This window comes from Hemicordylus capensis, chromosome 2 (assembly GCF_027244095.1).
Source record: "Hemicordylus capensis ecotype Gifberg chromosome 2, rHemCap1.1.pri, whole genome shotgun sequence".
NCBI classification, from domain to species: domain Eukaryota; kingdom Metazoa; phylum Chordata; class Lepidosauria; order Squamata; family Cordylidae; genus Hemicordylus; species Hemicordylus capensis.
Window position 1 is genome coordinate 243989644 of NC_069658.1, and position 14762 is coordinate 244004405.

The 14762-nt window shown below is 45.1% G+C and overlaps 1 protein-coding gene across 1 annotated transcript; it reads right to left on the minus strand.

Moving 5' to 3' along the window:
- Nucleotides 1–579: 579 nt before the first annotated feature.
- LOC128343911 (zinc finger protein 664-like) lies at nt 580–1490 on the minus strand. The gene is made up of 2 exons (XM_053293342.1): nt 1337–1490; nt 580–1149 (listed from the first exon to the last, which is right to left on the minus strand). Exons 1-2 carry the CDS (start codon nt 1488–1490, stop codon nt 713–715), a joined length of 591 nt encoding a protein of 196 aa, XP_053149317.1. The 3' UTR covers nt 580–712.
- Nucleotides 1491–14762: the final 13272 nt, after the last annotated feature.

Consider the following 14762-nt stretch of genomic DNA (forward strand, 5'->3'; position numbering starts at 1 on the left):
GTGTGGGACCAGGGGGTCCCCCCCCCTAGGATCTGGCGAGTCCAATGAGTGTGTGGATGAAGGGGAGTCCCAGGGCTGCAGAGGGGGAGAAATGTAAGGCAGGCGGCAATTGAGAAGAAAGAAGGGAAGACCCTGAGCAGGAGAGCAGCTCAGTTTGTGAATGGAGGGGAAAGGCAACAACTGCTTGGGAGGAGCTGTGGTGGGAAAAGAGAGTTCTTCCCTCAGTCCCTGAATGTGTCTGTTCCACTTCTTCAGGTATGTTTATCTTCTATCTTGTTAAGAGGTTTCTAACTCTACCTAACCTAACAATCTAATTCACCCTCCACCCAAGTCCCAGTCACCCAATGACCAACATCCAGTCATGTCTCCAAGCATTCCTTCCTCTAAGCATACCCACCTCCTCTTATTTCAACATTCCATGCTGCAAGCAATTCCTACCTCACACCATCCAGACAAGTCACAGACCAACATGCACTACAGCCTAACATTTTTAAAAAATGTGTGGTTGGAGGGGTCAGTGGGCAACATTGGTGCTCTGTGCCACTTTAAAGAGAAGGAGGCTGCTTAGGCAGGGATGCATTATCAGTTATAAGCAAGGCATCTCTTTCGACAAATGTATCCAAGATAAATTAATGCCAAAACAAACAGGCTTTTGAAGAGGAAGTGTTTTTCTGTTTCTGCAAAAGCAGGTGAATGACGACCATTTCTGGAATTAATCACCAGAGTGGCTTCTTTGATGTGATGTGACATGGTCAATTCGACTGAAGCTCTTTCCACATTCCAAGCATTTATACGGTCTCTCCCCAGTGTGCACTCTTTGATGTCTACTAAGACTTCCGCTGGTGCTGACGTTCTTTCCACATTCAATGCATTGATATGGTTTCTCTCCAGTGTGCGTTCTTTGATGTACAGTAAATTTTTCACTCACACTGAAGCCCTTTCCACATTCCAAGCATTGATATAGTTTCTCCCCGGTATGGATTCTTTCATGTGAAATCAAGTGATTCCTTTGAATGTAGGTATTCCCACATTGAAAGCATTTGTATTGTTTCTTGCCAGTATGAGTTCTTTGATGAAGAGTAAGACTTCCGCTCACTCTGAAGCTCTTCTCGCATTCCAAGCATTTATATGGCTTCTCCCCTGTGAGAAATCAAGTGGTCCCTTCGAATGTAGGTGTTTCCACATTCCAAGCATTTATATGGTTTCTCTCCTGTATGAATCCTGTAATGAGAAGCAAGGTTAGCGTTTTGAGTGAAAAAATTTCCACACTGCAAGCATTTATATGGTTTCTCTCCAGTGTACATTCTTCAATACCCAGTAAGGTATGTACTCATACTGAATCTCTTCCCACATTCTAAGCACTTATATGGTTTCTCGCCAGTATGCATCCAGTGATGTTTACTAAGATTCCCACTGCTGCTGAAGCTCTTTGCACATTCCAAGCATTTATACAGTTTCTCCTCTGCACATATTTTCAACTGAAATGGCATGTTTGGTTCAAAAACAAAGTTCTGCCTTCTTCCAGAGCACAGTCTTCTCTTTGTTCCTTTCTCTGTTTTTAGTTTGACTGCGATTTCATGGAAGTGACTATGATGAGAAGCTGAAGAGCCATCTTTCCACTTCTGTTTTGCGTCAGCTTTCCTTCTCCGTTCTTCCCTTTTTTTACATGTGGGACTTCCTAGCAAACTTATATGGGGCTCCTCCTCATTCTCACCTTCACACCTGCCACCTGCTGGAATGAATAGAGAAAACTGGTCAGAGGCTGAGATAGCAAAGAAGCAACAACCCTCAGTTCAAACTTCTAATAATGGAAGAGTTAAAAGGAGGCAATCTCCTGTAAATTACCAAAATATGGGGGTCAGTGTTCCCTGTAAGAGGGATTCCTAGATGTTGTTGACTACAGCTCCCACAATCCTCATCCAAAGGCCATTGCAGCTTGGAATGCTGGGAGTTGTAGTCAACAACATCTGGGAATCCCTCTTACTGATGGGGGTGTATGTGACAGGCAGAATTCTTGCTGTTTCTGCCTGGGTTCGCACACCAGAAGCAACCCAGGCTCAATGGGTGGGTCACTATCAGGATTCCATCTTATTTACCTGATACCCACTTGGGAAACCCCCCAGTGTGTGTACACAGTACTATGCACTAACAGTCTCCTTCTCTGGGCTGACAGGGGTAGCCTCAGGGTAGCATTGAAGTTCTCCAGGCTAGCTAGCCCTGGAGATTTAATTATTTACTCTGAGGCCCCTGGGTCTGGTGTGGCTCCGGGTTTCATGGCCTCCATGCATAGGCTCCAAGTTACATCTGGCCCTGCATACTGGGGGCGGGGGAGTCCCGATCCAATGTTTTGCTTGCATATGGATAATCATGTGGAAGACGAAGGGGATTCAAAATGCACTTGACTCATGGATAAGAGCATTACTTGGGACTTATAGGGACCTTTCAACCCTGCAGGGACTGGCGATCAGTCATGAGCTTAACTAAATGGGCTGGAACTTAATCCATGCCAGTCAGATGGTTTTGAACATTTGAGCAGGAGATTTAAACTTGACACACAGAGTATCTGCTCACAGCCTTGGCTGCAGCAGCTGGCCCAGATGGGGGCATGCTGTTGATGGCAGGGACCTCAAAGGATTTCGCTTGCCATCTGCTGCTCATGTGGCAGTCACATTACATGGCTGAGTGGGGAACCTTCTTCCAGGACCAGTCTTTGGGCAGATACTGGATCTCCCTCTCCTAACATGCTTAAGGTGGCTAAGATTCCCCTCCCTCCAGACTGTCAAGACTCCTTAGGGGAGGGGCTATAGCTCAATGACAAGGCACCTGCTCTGCAAGCACAAGGTCCCAGGTTCAATTTCTGGTAGCATCTTCAGCTAGCCCTGAGAAAATCCTTTAGATGGATCTCGGTATCTGACCCTTAGTAAGGCAGCTTCATATCTTCAGGGACTGTCAGACACAGCCTCCTCAGGGTTCAGTTTTATTTATTGCATTTAGTACCCATCTTTCCTCCACTGCATACTTCACTGTTATCCTCATAAGAACCCGACAACATAGGCTAGGCTGATAGATGATTCATTTAAAGGCATGCAGTGAGCTTCAATGCTGACAGGAATTTGAACCCAGATCTTCCAGGTTCTAGTTTAAGCACAGCTATGGTACAGCACCAGAAAGAAGGCACTGATTCTAACAAAGAAGAAATCTCAAACAAGATGGAGCCCTTCACAGAAACACTGTGGGTGCCGATGACTTGCTCCAAATAAGTTTAATACTGGGGATGTATTACCACCCTCCTAACCAAAATGTTCAAGGTGATTTCAACATGGAGAATGAAATCAGAGAGGCATCCAAGAGAGAAAAGATTACGGTAATAGGTGAGTTCAGTTACCCTCGCATACCCTCACACCTGGGGCTTTTTAGTTTAGAAAAGAGATGACTGAGGGGAGAAATGATAGAGGTCTATAAAATCATGCATTGTGTGGAGAAAGTTGATAGAGAGAATTTTTTCTTCCTTTCTCTTAACACTAGACCAGGGATCATCCCATGAAAACTGATAGCTAAGAAATTTAGGACCAACAAAAGGATGTATTTTTTCACACAATGTATAATCAACCTATGGAATTCTATGCCACAAGATGAGGTGACAACCAATTGCCTGGATGGCTTTATGATAAATTAATAAATTGATAAATTAATGGAGGAGAGGTCTATCAATGGCTACTTGTCTGAGGGCCCTAGGCCACCTCCAGCCTCAGAGGCAGGATGCCACTAAATACCAGTTCCAAGGAAGTAACAGCAGGAGAGAGGCATGCCTTCATCTCTTGCCTTGGGGGCTTCCCAGAGGCACCTAGTGGGCCACTGTGTGAAGCAATATGCTGGACTGGATGGGCTTTATAAGCCTGGGCATGTTCCATGTTCTGTGCTTGCATCTCTCTTGCACCTCCACCTCTTTTGCCTCCTGCTCAAGACACTTGGAAAGAAGGACACTGCCAGGATCACAGGTAGATATGGAAAACAGCTTTCTCTCTCTCTCACCCTGAAATCTCTGTCCCCCTTCCTCAGCGCTAAGACATGGTAAATGCATATTGGGACAACTTGTGCCACTGCCAGAGAGTCTGCAAACCCCTTATGAGAAAGACCATTGTTACTGAAACAACTCTGCGCTAATCTTTGCCTTAACATTCTCTTTTCTTATTCTGTACCCCAATTACCCCTCAATAAAGCAACTTTTAATTCCAAGACACGTGTCTCTATACTCTTTGCCTCCTTCCAGTGCATCCATGCAGAGATCAACTTTCTCTGATATTTCAAAGTTAACAAAGCTATTTACTGGTATGAACCCATTTGAAGCTAATTTCCCCCACTCTGAGCAAAACATAGACACAAAGGGTGATAGTGTTCCCTCTAACAATCTTCATCAGTTTGTGGAATGAGTTTAGTTCTGGGCGGCAGTATCAAGGCACTGTGCACAAACATGCATTCAGAGTGGGGCATTCCCAATTCAGCCTGAGCGGGATCTAAAATTAACTGAGCGGACATTAAAAACACTTTAGCACACACACATCTTAGAGGGAACCCTGGTGGTTACTGCCACATGGAACAGGATGTTCCAGCCATGACTAAGAGGCAACATTTCTAGATATCCTAAACTACTCTGCCCTAGAGAAATTGGTCATGGAACCCACCGGAGGGGAGGAGAACCTGGATTTATCCTAAGTGGTTTTATATCTAGCCTTGGTACAAGATGTATGTGTCACTGAACCGACTGGAGCTGCTAGCACCATGCAATCAAATTCTGCATGAGTGCAAGTAGAACACTGTTGAGAAAATCGAACACAGTCACGCTGGATTTAAAAAGAGGAAGCTTCACAAAAATGAGGGGACTGGTGACATTTCAAATGGCAAGTCAAGAGGGTCAAGATTCTCCACAGTGCTTGGAGGCTACTCAAAATCACAATAATAACCTCAGCAAAACTGTATAGCTCAGAGCAGGAAAGATACCATCAAGTCTAGGAGAATGCCAACATGATTAATTAGCAAGGTCTAAGAAGCTATTAAAAGCAAAGAGGTTTCCTTCAGCAAATGGGTCATCTTGCCCTAATGAGGAGAACAAAAAGGAATTAAGCTCTGGCAAAATGCAATTCAAACAGACAATAAGAAAAGCACCACCAACAAAAGACTTTGAGGAGCATATGGCTAAAAATATTAAGACCAACAACACATTAGAAGAAAGAAACTGGCCAGACAGGTGGCTGAACTGCTGAGCGATAAGGGAATTAAAGGAGGATAAGGAAACTGCAGATAAGCTGAATTAAATAAGCTGAATGAGAGGAGAGCTGGTCTTGGGGTAGCAAACATGACTTGTCCCCTTAGCTAAGCAGTCTGGCCTGGTTGCATATGAATGGGAGACTAGAAGTGTGAGCACTGGAAGATATTCCCTTCAGGGATGGAGCCATTCTCTGAAGAGCAGAAGGTTCCAAGTTCCCTCCCTGGCTTCTCCAAGATAGGGCTGAGAGTGATTCCTGCCTGCAACCTTGGAGAAGCCACTGCCACTGAAGATATAGAGCAGATATCTGTGCCTGAAATGGCCTTTTCAGGAAGGGGATCTGAAGAACTGAGGTAAATTGAGGTGACAAGGGATGAAGTTTTAGATCTTATTGACTAATGAGCCCCACTGCCTGTTAAGATCATCTGGAGAGGTTCGTCTGCGGTTGCCGCCAACTTGTCTGGCGGCTACGCAGGAATGGGCCTTCTCCGTTGCTGCCCCTGGACTTTGGAAGGGGCTCCCTGTTGAAATCAGAGCCTCCCCATCTCTGGCAACTTTTAAAAAGATGCTGAAGACACATTTATTCACCCAGGCTTTTAATTAGATTTATAGTTTAGAAATTTTAAATACTGGGTTTTAAATGTTTTAAATGATTTTAATTGTTAATTGATTCGATGTTTTAAATGATTTTAATTGTAAGTCGCCCAGAGACAAGTTTTGGGCAATATAGAAATATTTTAAATAAAATGAATAAATGAATAAATAATCAACAAACAAATCACCAGGTCTGGATCGTATCCACCCAAGAGTTCTTACAGAACTGAAATGTGAATTTGCTGCTCTCTTAACAAAAATATGTACCTTACCATGAAATGAGCCTGTGTGTATTGAAGGCTAGAAAATGGCCAATCTAACTCCTTTTTTTTTTTTTAAGGATTCAGAGAGGATCTGGGTAACTACGGGCCAGTCAGTTTAACATCTGTTCCGGGTAAGGTGATACCCGGAAGTTGATACCTCTTTCATAACACTAGAACCATGGTCATCCTATGAAACTGGAGGCCAGGAAATTTAGGACCAACATAAGGAGGTATTTTTTCACACAGCACATAATTAATCTATGGAATTATTTGCCATGGGGTATAGTCATGGCCACTAGCTTGGGTGGCTTCAAAAGGGGCTCAGACAAATTCATGGAGGACAGGTCTATCAATGGCTACTAGTCTGGTTACTATAGGCCACCTCCAGCCTCAGAGGCAAGATGCCTCTCAATACCAGTTGCAAGAGAGCAACAGCAGGAGAGAGGACATGCCCTCACCTCTTGCCTGTGGGCTCCACAAAGGAATCTGGTGTGCCTTTGGGAAACAGGATGCTGGACTTGATGGGCCTTGGGCCTGATCCAGTATGGCTATTAAGAAGAATATTTATTTAAAGAGATTATTTGAGGTTTGTTTCACTACTGATTAGCAGGGCCGAAATCTTGCTTGATTACAACGTTTAAAATTTGAACTTCTCACAGTACTTAGTTACGTTACACACACTACATAAGGCTTCTGCTTCTCAGCTTTGAACCCAGTTCCTTCCCAGGACTGTACTTCATTAGAGACTGTCCTAATAACCCAGTCCTTTTTTTTTTTTAGACTGTCTTATCCTTTGAGTCTCAGAACAGCTCTTCTTTGAGACTGTTGCTACCAGCCCCAAATCCCCCCACTCTAACTGAACTTCAGATCCAACGTCTAACTGCCTAACTGCCTCTTATGATTGACAGCTCTAACATGTTCTAAGCCAATTTGCATAAAAGTAGTCCTGCACCATTTCATCACAACCACTTTGAAAACTTTGGTTGAAAAGCAGTATATAAATATGCACAGTAGTAGTAGTTATCTTTATATATACACTACTTTCCCACAAAAGTGGTACAAGTTATTTAAATAGCAAAAGAGATGGGGAAATGATGGTTCCCTGTCCCTAAGGGGATCAAAGACCAACAAAAACCACCAGAAAATACATTATGCTGCAATAAAGAGGCACAGTTTGCTCTTCCCCTGCCCAAAGGTTCCTCTTTGCCCAGTTCAAGCTTTCATGAGTGTCATTCAAAGCCTTCCTACTAGGCAGCTTTGACAGAAGCCCAAGGAAAGGTTTGTTCAGGTTCAGGGGATGTGGATGTGACAGAGGTAACCCGTCTGTGTTCCCTGTCATCCTCTCCTAATGGTCCCTCCACTGCCTGATCTGGTCGTGAAGGTTTTTTCACTGCATCACAAAGAAGAAATGACTGAGAATGTCTGGCCAATGTAATTTCAGGACCTGCAAAGGATGCAAAAGTGAGGGGAAGATTTAGGAAAACGTCATATATAGGGAATCAACTCTAGGAATACAAACACACTTTGTCTTTTTATATTCCAGTTTTGGGGGTGAGGGAGGAAGCCCTCTCTTCCTGTTTGCGCTGAGCACAATGCAAAACACCAAATAGTTGGGGTTTAGGTACAGCCTAAAACTACCATAACTTAAGAGACCTTTAAGCTCTTGGAGAAGATAAAATAACAATCCCCTTCCCTCAAAAAAGGGACTCAGGGAAGGGTAAAAGCAGTGCAAGCATTTCAGATGGCCTCCCTCCCTCAAGTAGAAGTGGAAATAATTCCCATGAATCCTTCAGTTGTCCTCCTGCAAGATTCCCCTCAAAATGGGTTGTCCAATTCAGCCTCCTCTGCCCGAGGGAAATTAATAGCCACTTCTGATGGCCTCCTGTCCTGAACCAGCAACAACCCAGAGGATGGGAACAGGGCAAGAGATTAAATGAAGAATGGGGTAGGGAAAGGTCTGAGGTAAAGTGATGACGGATATTTATATCCCGCTTTTCAACAAAAAGTTCCCAAAGCAGTTTGCATAGAAATAAATAGATAGATAGATAGATAGATAGATAGATAGATAGATAGATAGATAGATAGATAAAATGATTTCCTGTCCCCAAATGGCTCACAGTCTAAAAAAGGAAACGTAAGATAGACACCAGCAACAGCCACTGGAGGGATGCTGTGCTGGGGCTGGATAGGGCCAGTTGCTCCCCGCCGCTAAATAAAGAGAATCGCCACTTTTTAAAAGTGCCTCTTTGCTCTGCTAGCAGACATTCTCCCTCCCTTGGGCAATTTGTCCCGAGCTAAGATGGATGGGATAGTTCCTTGGTCCTTTTGGATTTTGTTTTGCAGCACAAAAGATGCCAGACAAAAATTGGGTAAAAGGTTAGCAGATAAATGAGACACACAAAGGCCTGAGGGGAGAATGGACTGCATTCCCCCTCCTCCTGGATGATTACTTTTCCCAAGTAAAGACAAATGATTCCAGCTGGTTCCAGCTGGTCTTCCCCTTGCAGGAAAGTGCTACTACCGGGCTGCAAGGGGTGCGTGTTGGGTGGGGAGTGCTCAGGTGGACCAACTCCTACAATCTGTGCCCCCCCCATCATATGCATACACCTCACAATACAAGCATGAGGTGATGGAGAGAACAGAGGCAGAGATAAGGAAAGGAAGCTACCCCCACGCCCCCTCCCTGGAGAACCAAATGGAGAAAGGTGGGAGCGCTGGCTTCCCCTTCTCACCACCCCCACTGCTCCTCCCAAGCCGCAGCTGCCTCTTCCCTCCCTTCACCCCTGCACTTTTCTCCTCTCCGCCCGGGGCTCTTTCCTCCTTATTCCTCACCCACCACACAGCCCCCTGGGACTAACAAAGGACCCGCCCTGATCCTCCTGCGAGTGGGTAGATGAGGCCAAGGCCACTTGTTACCAGGGGGAGGCAGGAAACGACTCCCCCCTCTCTTCCTGTTTGCTCCTCTAGGAACACATAGGAACATAGGAAGCTGCCATATACTGAGTCAGACCATTGGTCTATCTAGCTCAGTATTGTCTTCACAGACTGGCAGCGGCTTCTCCAAGGTTGCAGGCAGGAATCACTCTCAGCCCTATCTTGGAGAAGCCAGGGAGGGAACTTGGAACCTTCTGCTCTTCCCAGAGCGGCTCCATCCCCTGAGGGGAATCTCTTCCAGTGCTCACACATCAAGTCTCCCATTCAGATGCAACCAGGGCAGACCCTGCTTAGCTATGGGGACAAGTCATGCTTGCTACCACAAGACCAAGCGAGATGTCTTCCCTTTAACCCTTAGATGAACTTTTTTGCGGAAGAAATGAGGACTAGCCCCTTGACGCCTTGCCCTACAGCAGTGGTTCCAACTTCCAACCGGGGGTACGCAAACCACTGGCAGTACTTCTAATGCTTTTAAGGAATACTCAGAGCCCTCCCATTTTGCTGCCTATCTCCCATCACCCCCAGCCACACATTATGGATGTTCAAAAACAGCTGAGGGGCCAACATTGCTCGCCCCTGACCAAGTGAGATGAACACAGGAAGCTGCCTATGTCCAGGGGCATAGCTAGGGGAGAGGGGCCTGTGTTCATCCCTCTCTTCAGCGGCCCCTTGGAGTGAGAGAGATAATGAAGAAGATAGGGAGGGGTGGAGAAAAGGAGGCCCTCAGGTGCTTGGGCCCCGGGTTCTTTGAACCCATCTGCTCAATTATAGCTACACCCCTGACCAAGTCAGACCATTGGTCCATCTAGCTCAGTATTGTCTACATCTACACAGATTGGTAGTGCCTGGCTTCTCCAAGGCTGCAGACCGGAGTTTCTCTCTCAGCCCTATCTTGGAGATGCCAAGGAGGGAGGGAATTGCAGCTGCTCTCCCCAGAGTGGCCTCATCCCATATGGGGAATATCTTACAGTGTTCACATGTAGTCTCCCATTCAAATGCAAACCATGGTGGATCCTGCTTAGCAAAGGGGACAGTTCATTTTTTCAACCACAATACACATTGTGCATTGCACATGTGTTTTTTGCACATTGGGGCAACCCCCCGCCCCGCCAACTTCACATACTGTACATACTGATGGGATCTGAGCTGTCAGTGACTGACCAGAAGAGAGATTTTGGGGTCGTGGTGGACAGCTCATTGAAAGTGTCATCTCAGTACATGGCAGCTGTGAAAAAAGCTAATTCCATGCTAGGAATCATTAGAAGGGGGGTTGAAAATAAAAAATGCTAATATTATAATGCATGTATACAAATTTATGGTGTGGCCACATCTGGAGTACTGTGTACAGCTTTGGTCACCGTGATGTACCATCCCAAATGTGGTTCTTTTCTCGGTCAGCGAGCCAAAGACTTCACCAGTTGAGAAAGGGTAAAAAAGGCTTTTTTATTTGCTCCATGGTAAGCAAAGGTTCTGGCCAGCTCATGCTCAAACTCCAGAACACCTGCTTTGTGATGCGGCAGCGTATTTATACAGCAAAGATAAGAAATAGGTTTTGTTTCTCAAGAAAAGATGAGCTCAGTCTCCCAACAGTGTAGATAAAACAGAAGAAATAGGATTAGTGAGTCAGAGGGCTAGAGGGTCAAGAGACTGGTCATCCCTTCTCTACTGCTCTGACACATTCCCTTTGGAATGTAGATTTCTACTCTCAGGGACACTTCCTCTCTTCCTGTTCCTTCTACCTTGCAACATGCAAGCAAGCTTCTCTCCTTGCACCATGTGTGCAGAGAAGATGCAGAATCCATCTGCATCCAGCTAGATCAGGGATTCTCAAACTTGGGTCCTCAGATGTTTTTGGACTTCAACTCCCATAATCCCCAGTCCCAGTGGCCTTTGGTTGGGGATTATGGGAGTTGAAGTCCAAAAACATCTGAGGACCCAAGTTTGAGAATCCCTGAGCTAGATAGATAGATTAGAGATCCTAACTCCTCATTTTCCTATCTAGAATGGAGTTCTCTAATAAATGCCTTATATATTGATTTGAAACTATGAACTGGCTCCAAGTTACTTTACTCTCAGCATACACGCATGCCTAACTAAATCTGCTCTGTTGTGCCTCTGTGCACTCTGCTATAATTGAAAAAGGGTTTCTCTACCAGAGAGAATTCCCAACAATATAAATAGTCATAGTTGTATTATTATGGTGCCATCCACATACATCTTGCTTTACAAAAAAAGAGGACAGTTCTCTGCCCCAGAGAGGTTACATTCTAGGTACTCACACAAGGGAGGTTACAGAGGAAGAGAAGGAAAACGGAGGCAGGGGTAAACAGAAGGAGAGAGTTGCACTGTTTTTTGTGTGTGTGCTCTTTTGCTGGAGTAGAACAGTTATTTGATCCATCTAGTTCAGCTTTGTGTACTCTGACTGGCAGCAGCTCTTTAAGGTTTCAGAATCTTCCTTCCTTCCTTCTCCTCTGCCTGGAGATTCTGGCAACCTTCAGTATGCTAAGCAGATGTTCTGCCACTGAGCCAAGGCCCCATCATGGATGCCTAAAGGAGGGAGTGGAGAAAAGGCTTCCCTTTGAACCAGGGCTACACAACTTTGGTCCTCCTGGAGAAGTTGAATTTCTACTCCCATAATCTCTACTGGCCACTGTGGCTGGGGATTATGGAAGTTGTTGTCCAAAAAAAGTTGTGCAGCCCTGCTTTAAAATTCTGGCTGAAGTTTCCATTCACCCCCCCCCCCCGCACTCCCCTGGTTTCTCTGGCCTTAAGACTCCATTTCACAGAAGCCTAATGAACAAATCTACTCCCCCCTCTATCCTTCAAATCTGGCCACCTGGTTAATAGCCACCCCCTTGAAAGACAGAGGGATTAATGGATGCAAATAGGAAAGACCCCCTCCTGCCTTTGTTTCCCTGTGGCAGTCATGACTCCAAATGGCTAGAGCCATGTCCTGGGTCATAGGACACTTTAGACATGCATTGAAACTCCCAGAATCCTATAAGCATGAATATTTATTTATTTATTTATTTATAAAATGAATGCCCCGACTTCCTTCCCAAAGAAACCCAAGGTGGCTTACAAACACAAAGTTAATATCATTTTAACATAATACTTTTTGTTTTAACAAAATGGTGGATATAAAAAGAACAACAACACAGAGCACACAAAATCAAGTTCAATAATGTTTGCTGGACTTCCCCGATCTCCATGCTTGTGGACAATCTCAAAGGACTCTAAAGCAGGGGTGTCAAACGGAATGGTGTGGTGGGCCGGATTTGATCCCGACACACCTGGGGGGAGGGGGATTGTGTTGGGAATTCTCTCTGGTAAGAGAAAATTTATTTATTTATTTATTTATTTATTTATTTATTCATTCATTCATTCATTCATTATTAAAACTTTTATACCGCCCTTCCAAAAGGCTCAGAAAAATGCCCCTTTCTCGCCTGGGACTGCTCAGGGTGGAGGCTAGATGAGCAGCTTTCTCTTCCCCTTGTTGCAAAGCTGAGCAGTCAGCACCACAAGCTAAAGCCAGTAGTTCCAGGGTAAGGAGGGATTCTGCTAGCCCAGGATTCACATGGCATGGCATTACTGAGGGCTAGGGAGGGTTCAGCAATTACGGATTTATTTATTACATTTTTATACCACTCCATCATAAGAACATAAGAACAGCCCTGCTGGATCAGGCCCAAGGCCCATCTAGTCCAGCATCGTGTTTTGCACAGTGGCCCACCAGATGCTGCTGGAAGCCACAGGCAGGGGTTGAGGGCGTGCCCTCTCTCCTGCCATTACTCCCCTGCAACTGGTACTCAGAGGCATCCTGCCTTTGAGGCTGGAGGTGGCCCACAGCCCTCCGACTAGTAGCCATTGATAGACCTCTCCTCCATGAAGTCATTCAAACCCCTTGTAAAGCTATCCAGGTTGTTGGCTGTCACCACATCCTGTGGCAGAGAGTTCCACAAGTGGATCACACGTTGTGTGAAAAAGTACTTCCGTTTGTTGTTCCTAGACCTCCTGGCAATCAATTTCATGGAGTGAACCCTGGTTCTAGTGTTGTGTGAGAGGGAAAAGAATTTCTCTCTCTCCACTTTCTCCACATCATGCATGATTTTATAGACCTCTATCATGTCTCCCCGCAGTCGTCTTTTTTCTAAACTAAAAAGCCCCAGGTGCTGTAGTCTTGCCTCATAAGAAAGGTGCTCTAGGCCCCTGATCATCTTGGTTGCCCTCTTCTGCACCATTTCCAGTTCTACAATGTCCCTTTTAAGATGTGGTGACCAGAACTGTACACAGTACTCCAAGTGTGGTCACACCATAGTTTTGTATAAGGGCATTATAATATTAGCCATTTTATTTTCAGTCCCCTTCCTAATTATTCCTAGCATGGAATTGACCTTTATCACAGCTGCTGAACATTGAGTTGACACTTTCAACGAGCTGTCCACCACGATCCCAAGATCCTTCTCTTGGTCAGTCGCTGACAGGTCAGATCCCATCAGCGTATACTTGAAGTTGGGGGTTTTTGTCCCAATGTGCATCACCTTACACTTGACAACATTGAACCGCATTTGCCATTTTGTCGCCCACTCCCCCAGTCTGGAGAGATCCTTTTGGAGCTGCTCACAATCTGTTTTGGATTTCACTACCTGGAAGAGTTTGGTATCATCTGCAAATTTGGCCACCTTGCTGCTTACCCCTGCTTCTAGATCATTTATGAATAAGTTAAAAAGCACCGGTCCCAGTACAGATTCCTGGGGGACCCCACTTCATACTTCCCTCCATTGTGAACACTCTCCATTTATACCTACCCTCTGTTTCTTGTCCTTCAACCAGTTAGCAATCCATACATGTACTTGTCCCGTTATTCCATGACCGCTTAGTTTCCTCAGGAGTCTTTGATGAGGAACTTTGTCAAAAGCTTTTTGGAAGTCCAGGTATACTATGATGACTGGATCACCTTGATCCACACACTGGTTGACACTCTCAAAGAACTCCAAAAGGTTGGTGAGGCAAGATTTACCTTTGCAGAAGCCATGCTGATTCACTCCCAGCAGGGCCTGTTCTTCAATGTGCTTTACAATTTTATCCTTGAGGATGGTTTCCATTAATTTTCCTGGAACATACATTAAGCTAACCGGCTTGTAGTTTCCCGGATCGCTCTTGGATCCCTTTTTGATAATTGGTGTTACGTTTGCTGCTCTCCAGTCCTCTAGTACAGAGCCTGATTTCAGGGATAAATTATATATTTTAGCAAGGAGGTCGGCAATTTCATATTTGAGTTCTTTGAGGACTCTTGGATGGATGCCATCAGGCCCTGGTGATTTGTTAGTTTTCAGTGTTTCCAGACAGTTTAGAACATCATCTCTTGTCACTTCTATCTGACTCAGCTCTTTAGCCTGCATCCCTAAAAAGCCTGGTTCAGGAACAGGTATATGCTCAGTATCCTCTGCCGTGAAGATGGACTCAAAGAACTCATTTAGCATCTCTGCCATCTCTATATCCTCCTTAAGAATCCCTTTCACTCCCTCATTGTCTAATGGTCCAACCGCTTCCCTGGCAGGTTTCCTGCTTCTGAAGTATTTAAAGAAGCTTTTGTTATTCCCCTTGACACTTTTGGCGAAATGTTCCTCAAACTCTCTTTTTGCCTCCCTTATGGTCACTTTGCATTTATTTTGCCAGAGTTTGTGTTCCTTTCTGTTCTCTTC

Excerpts from the sequence above, each read along its gene's own strand:
- LOC128343911 (XM_053293342.1), bottom strand. The coding sequence starts at position 1,490 with ATGCCATTTCAGTTGAAAATATGTGCAGAGGAGAAACTGTATAAATGC. Across the intron at positions 1,150-1,336 it reads AGAATGTGGGAAGAGATTCA|TTCTCACAGGGGAGAAGCCA; the intron begins GTATGAGTACAT and ends GGACCACTTGAT.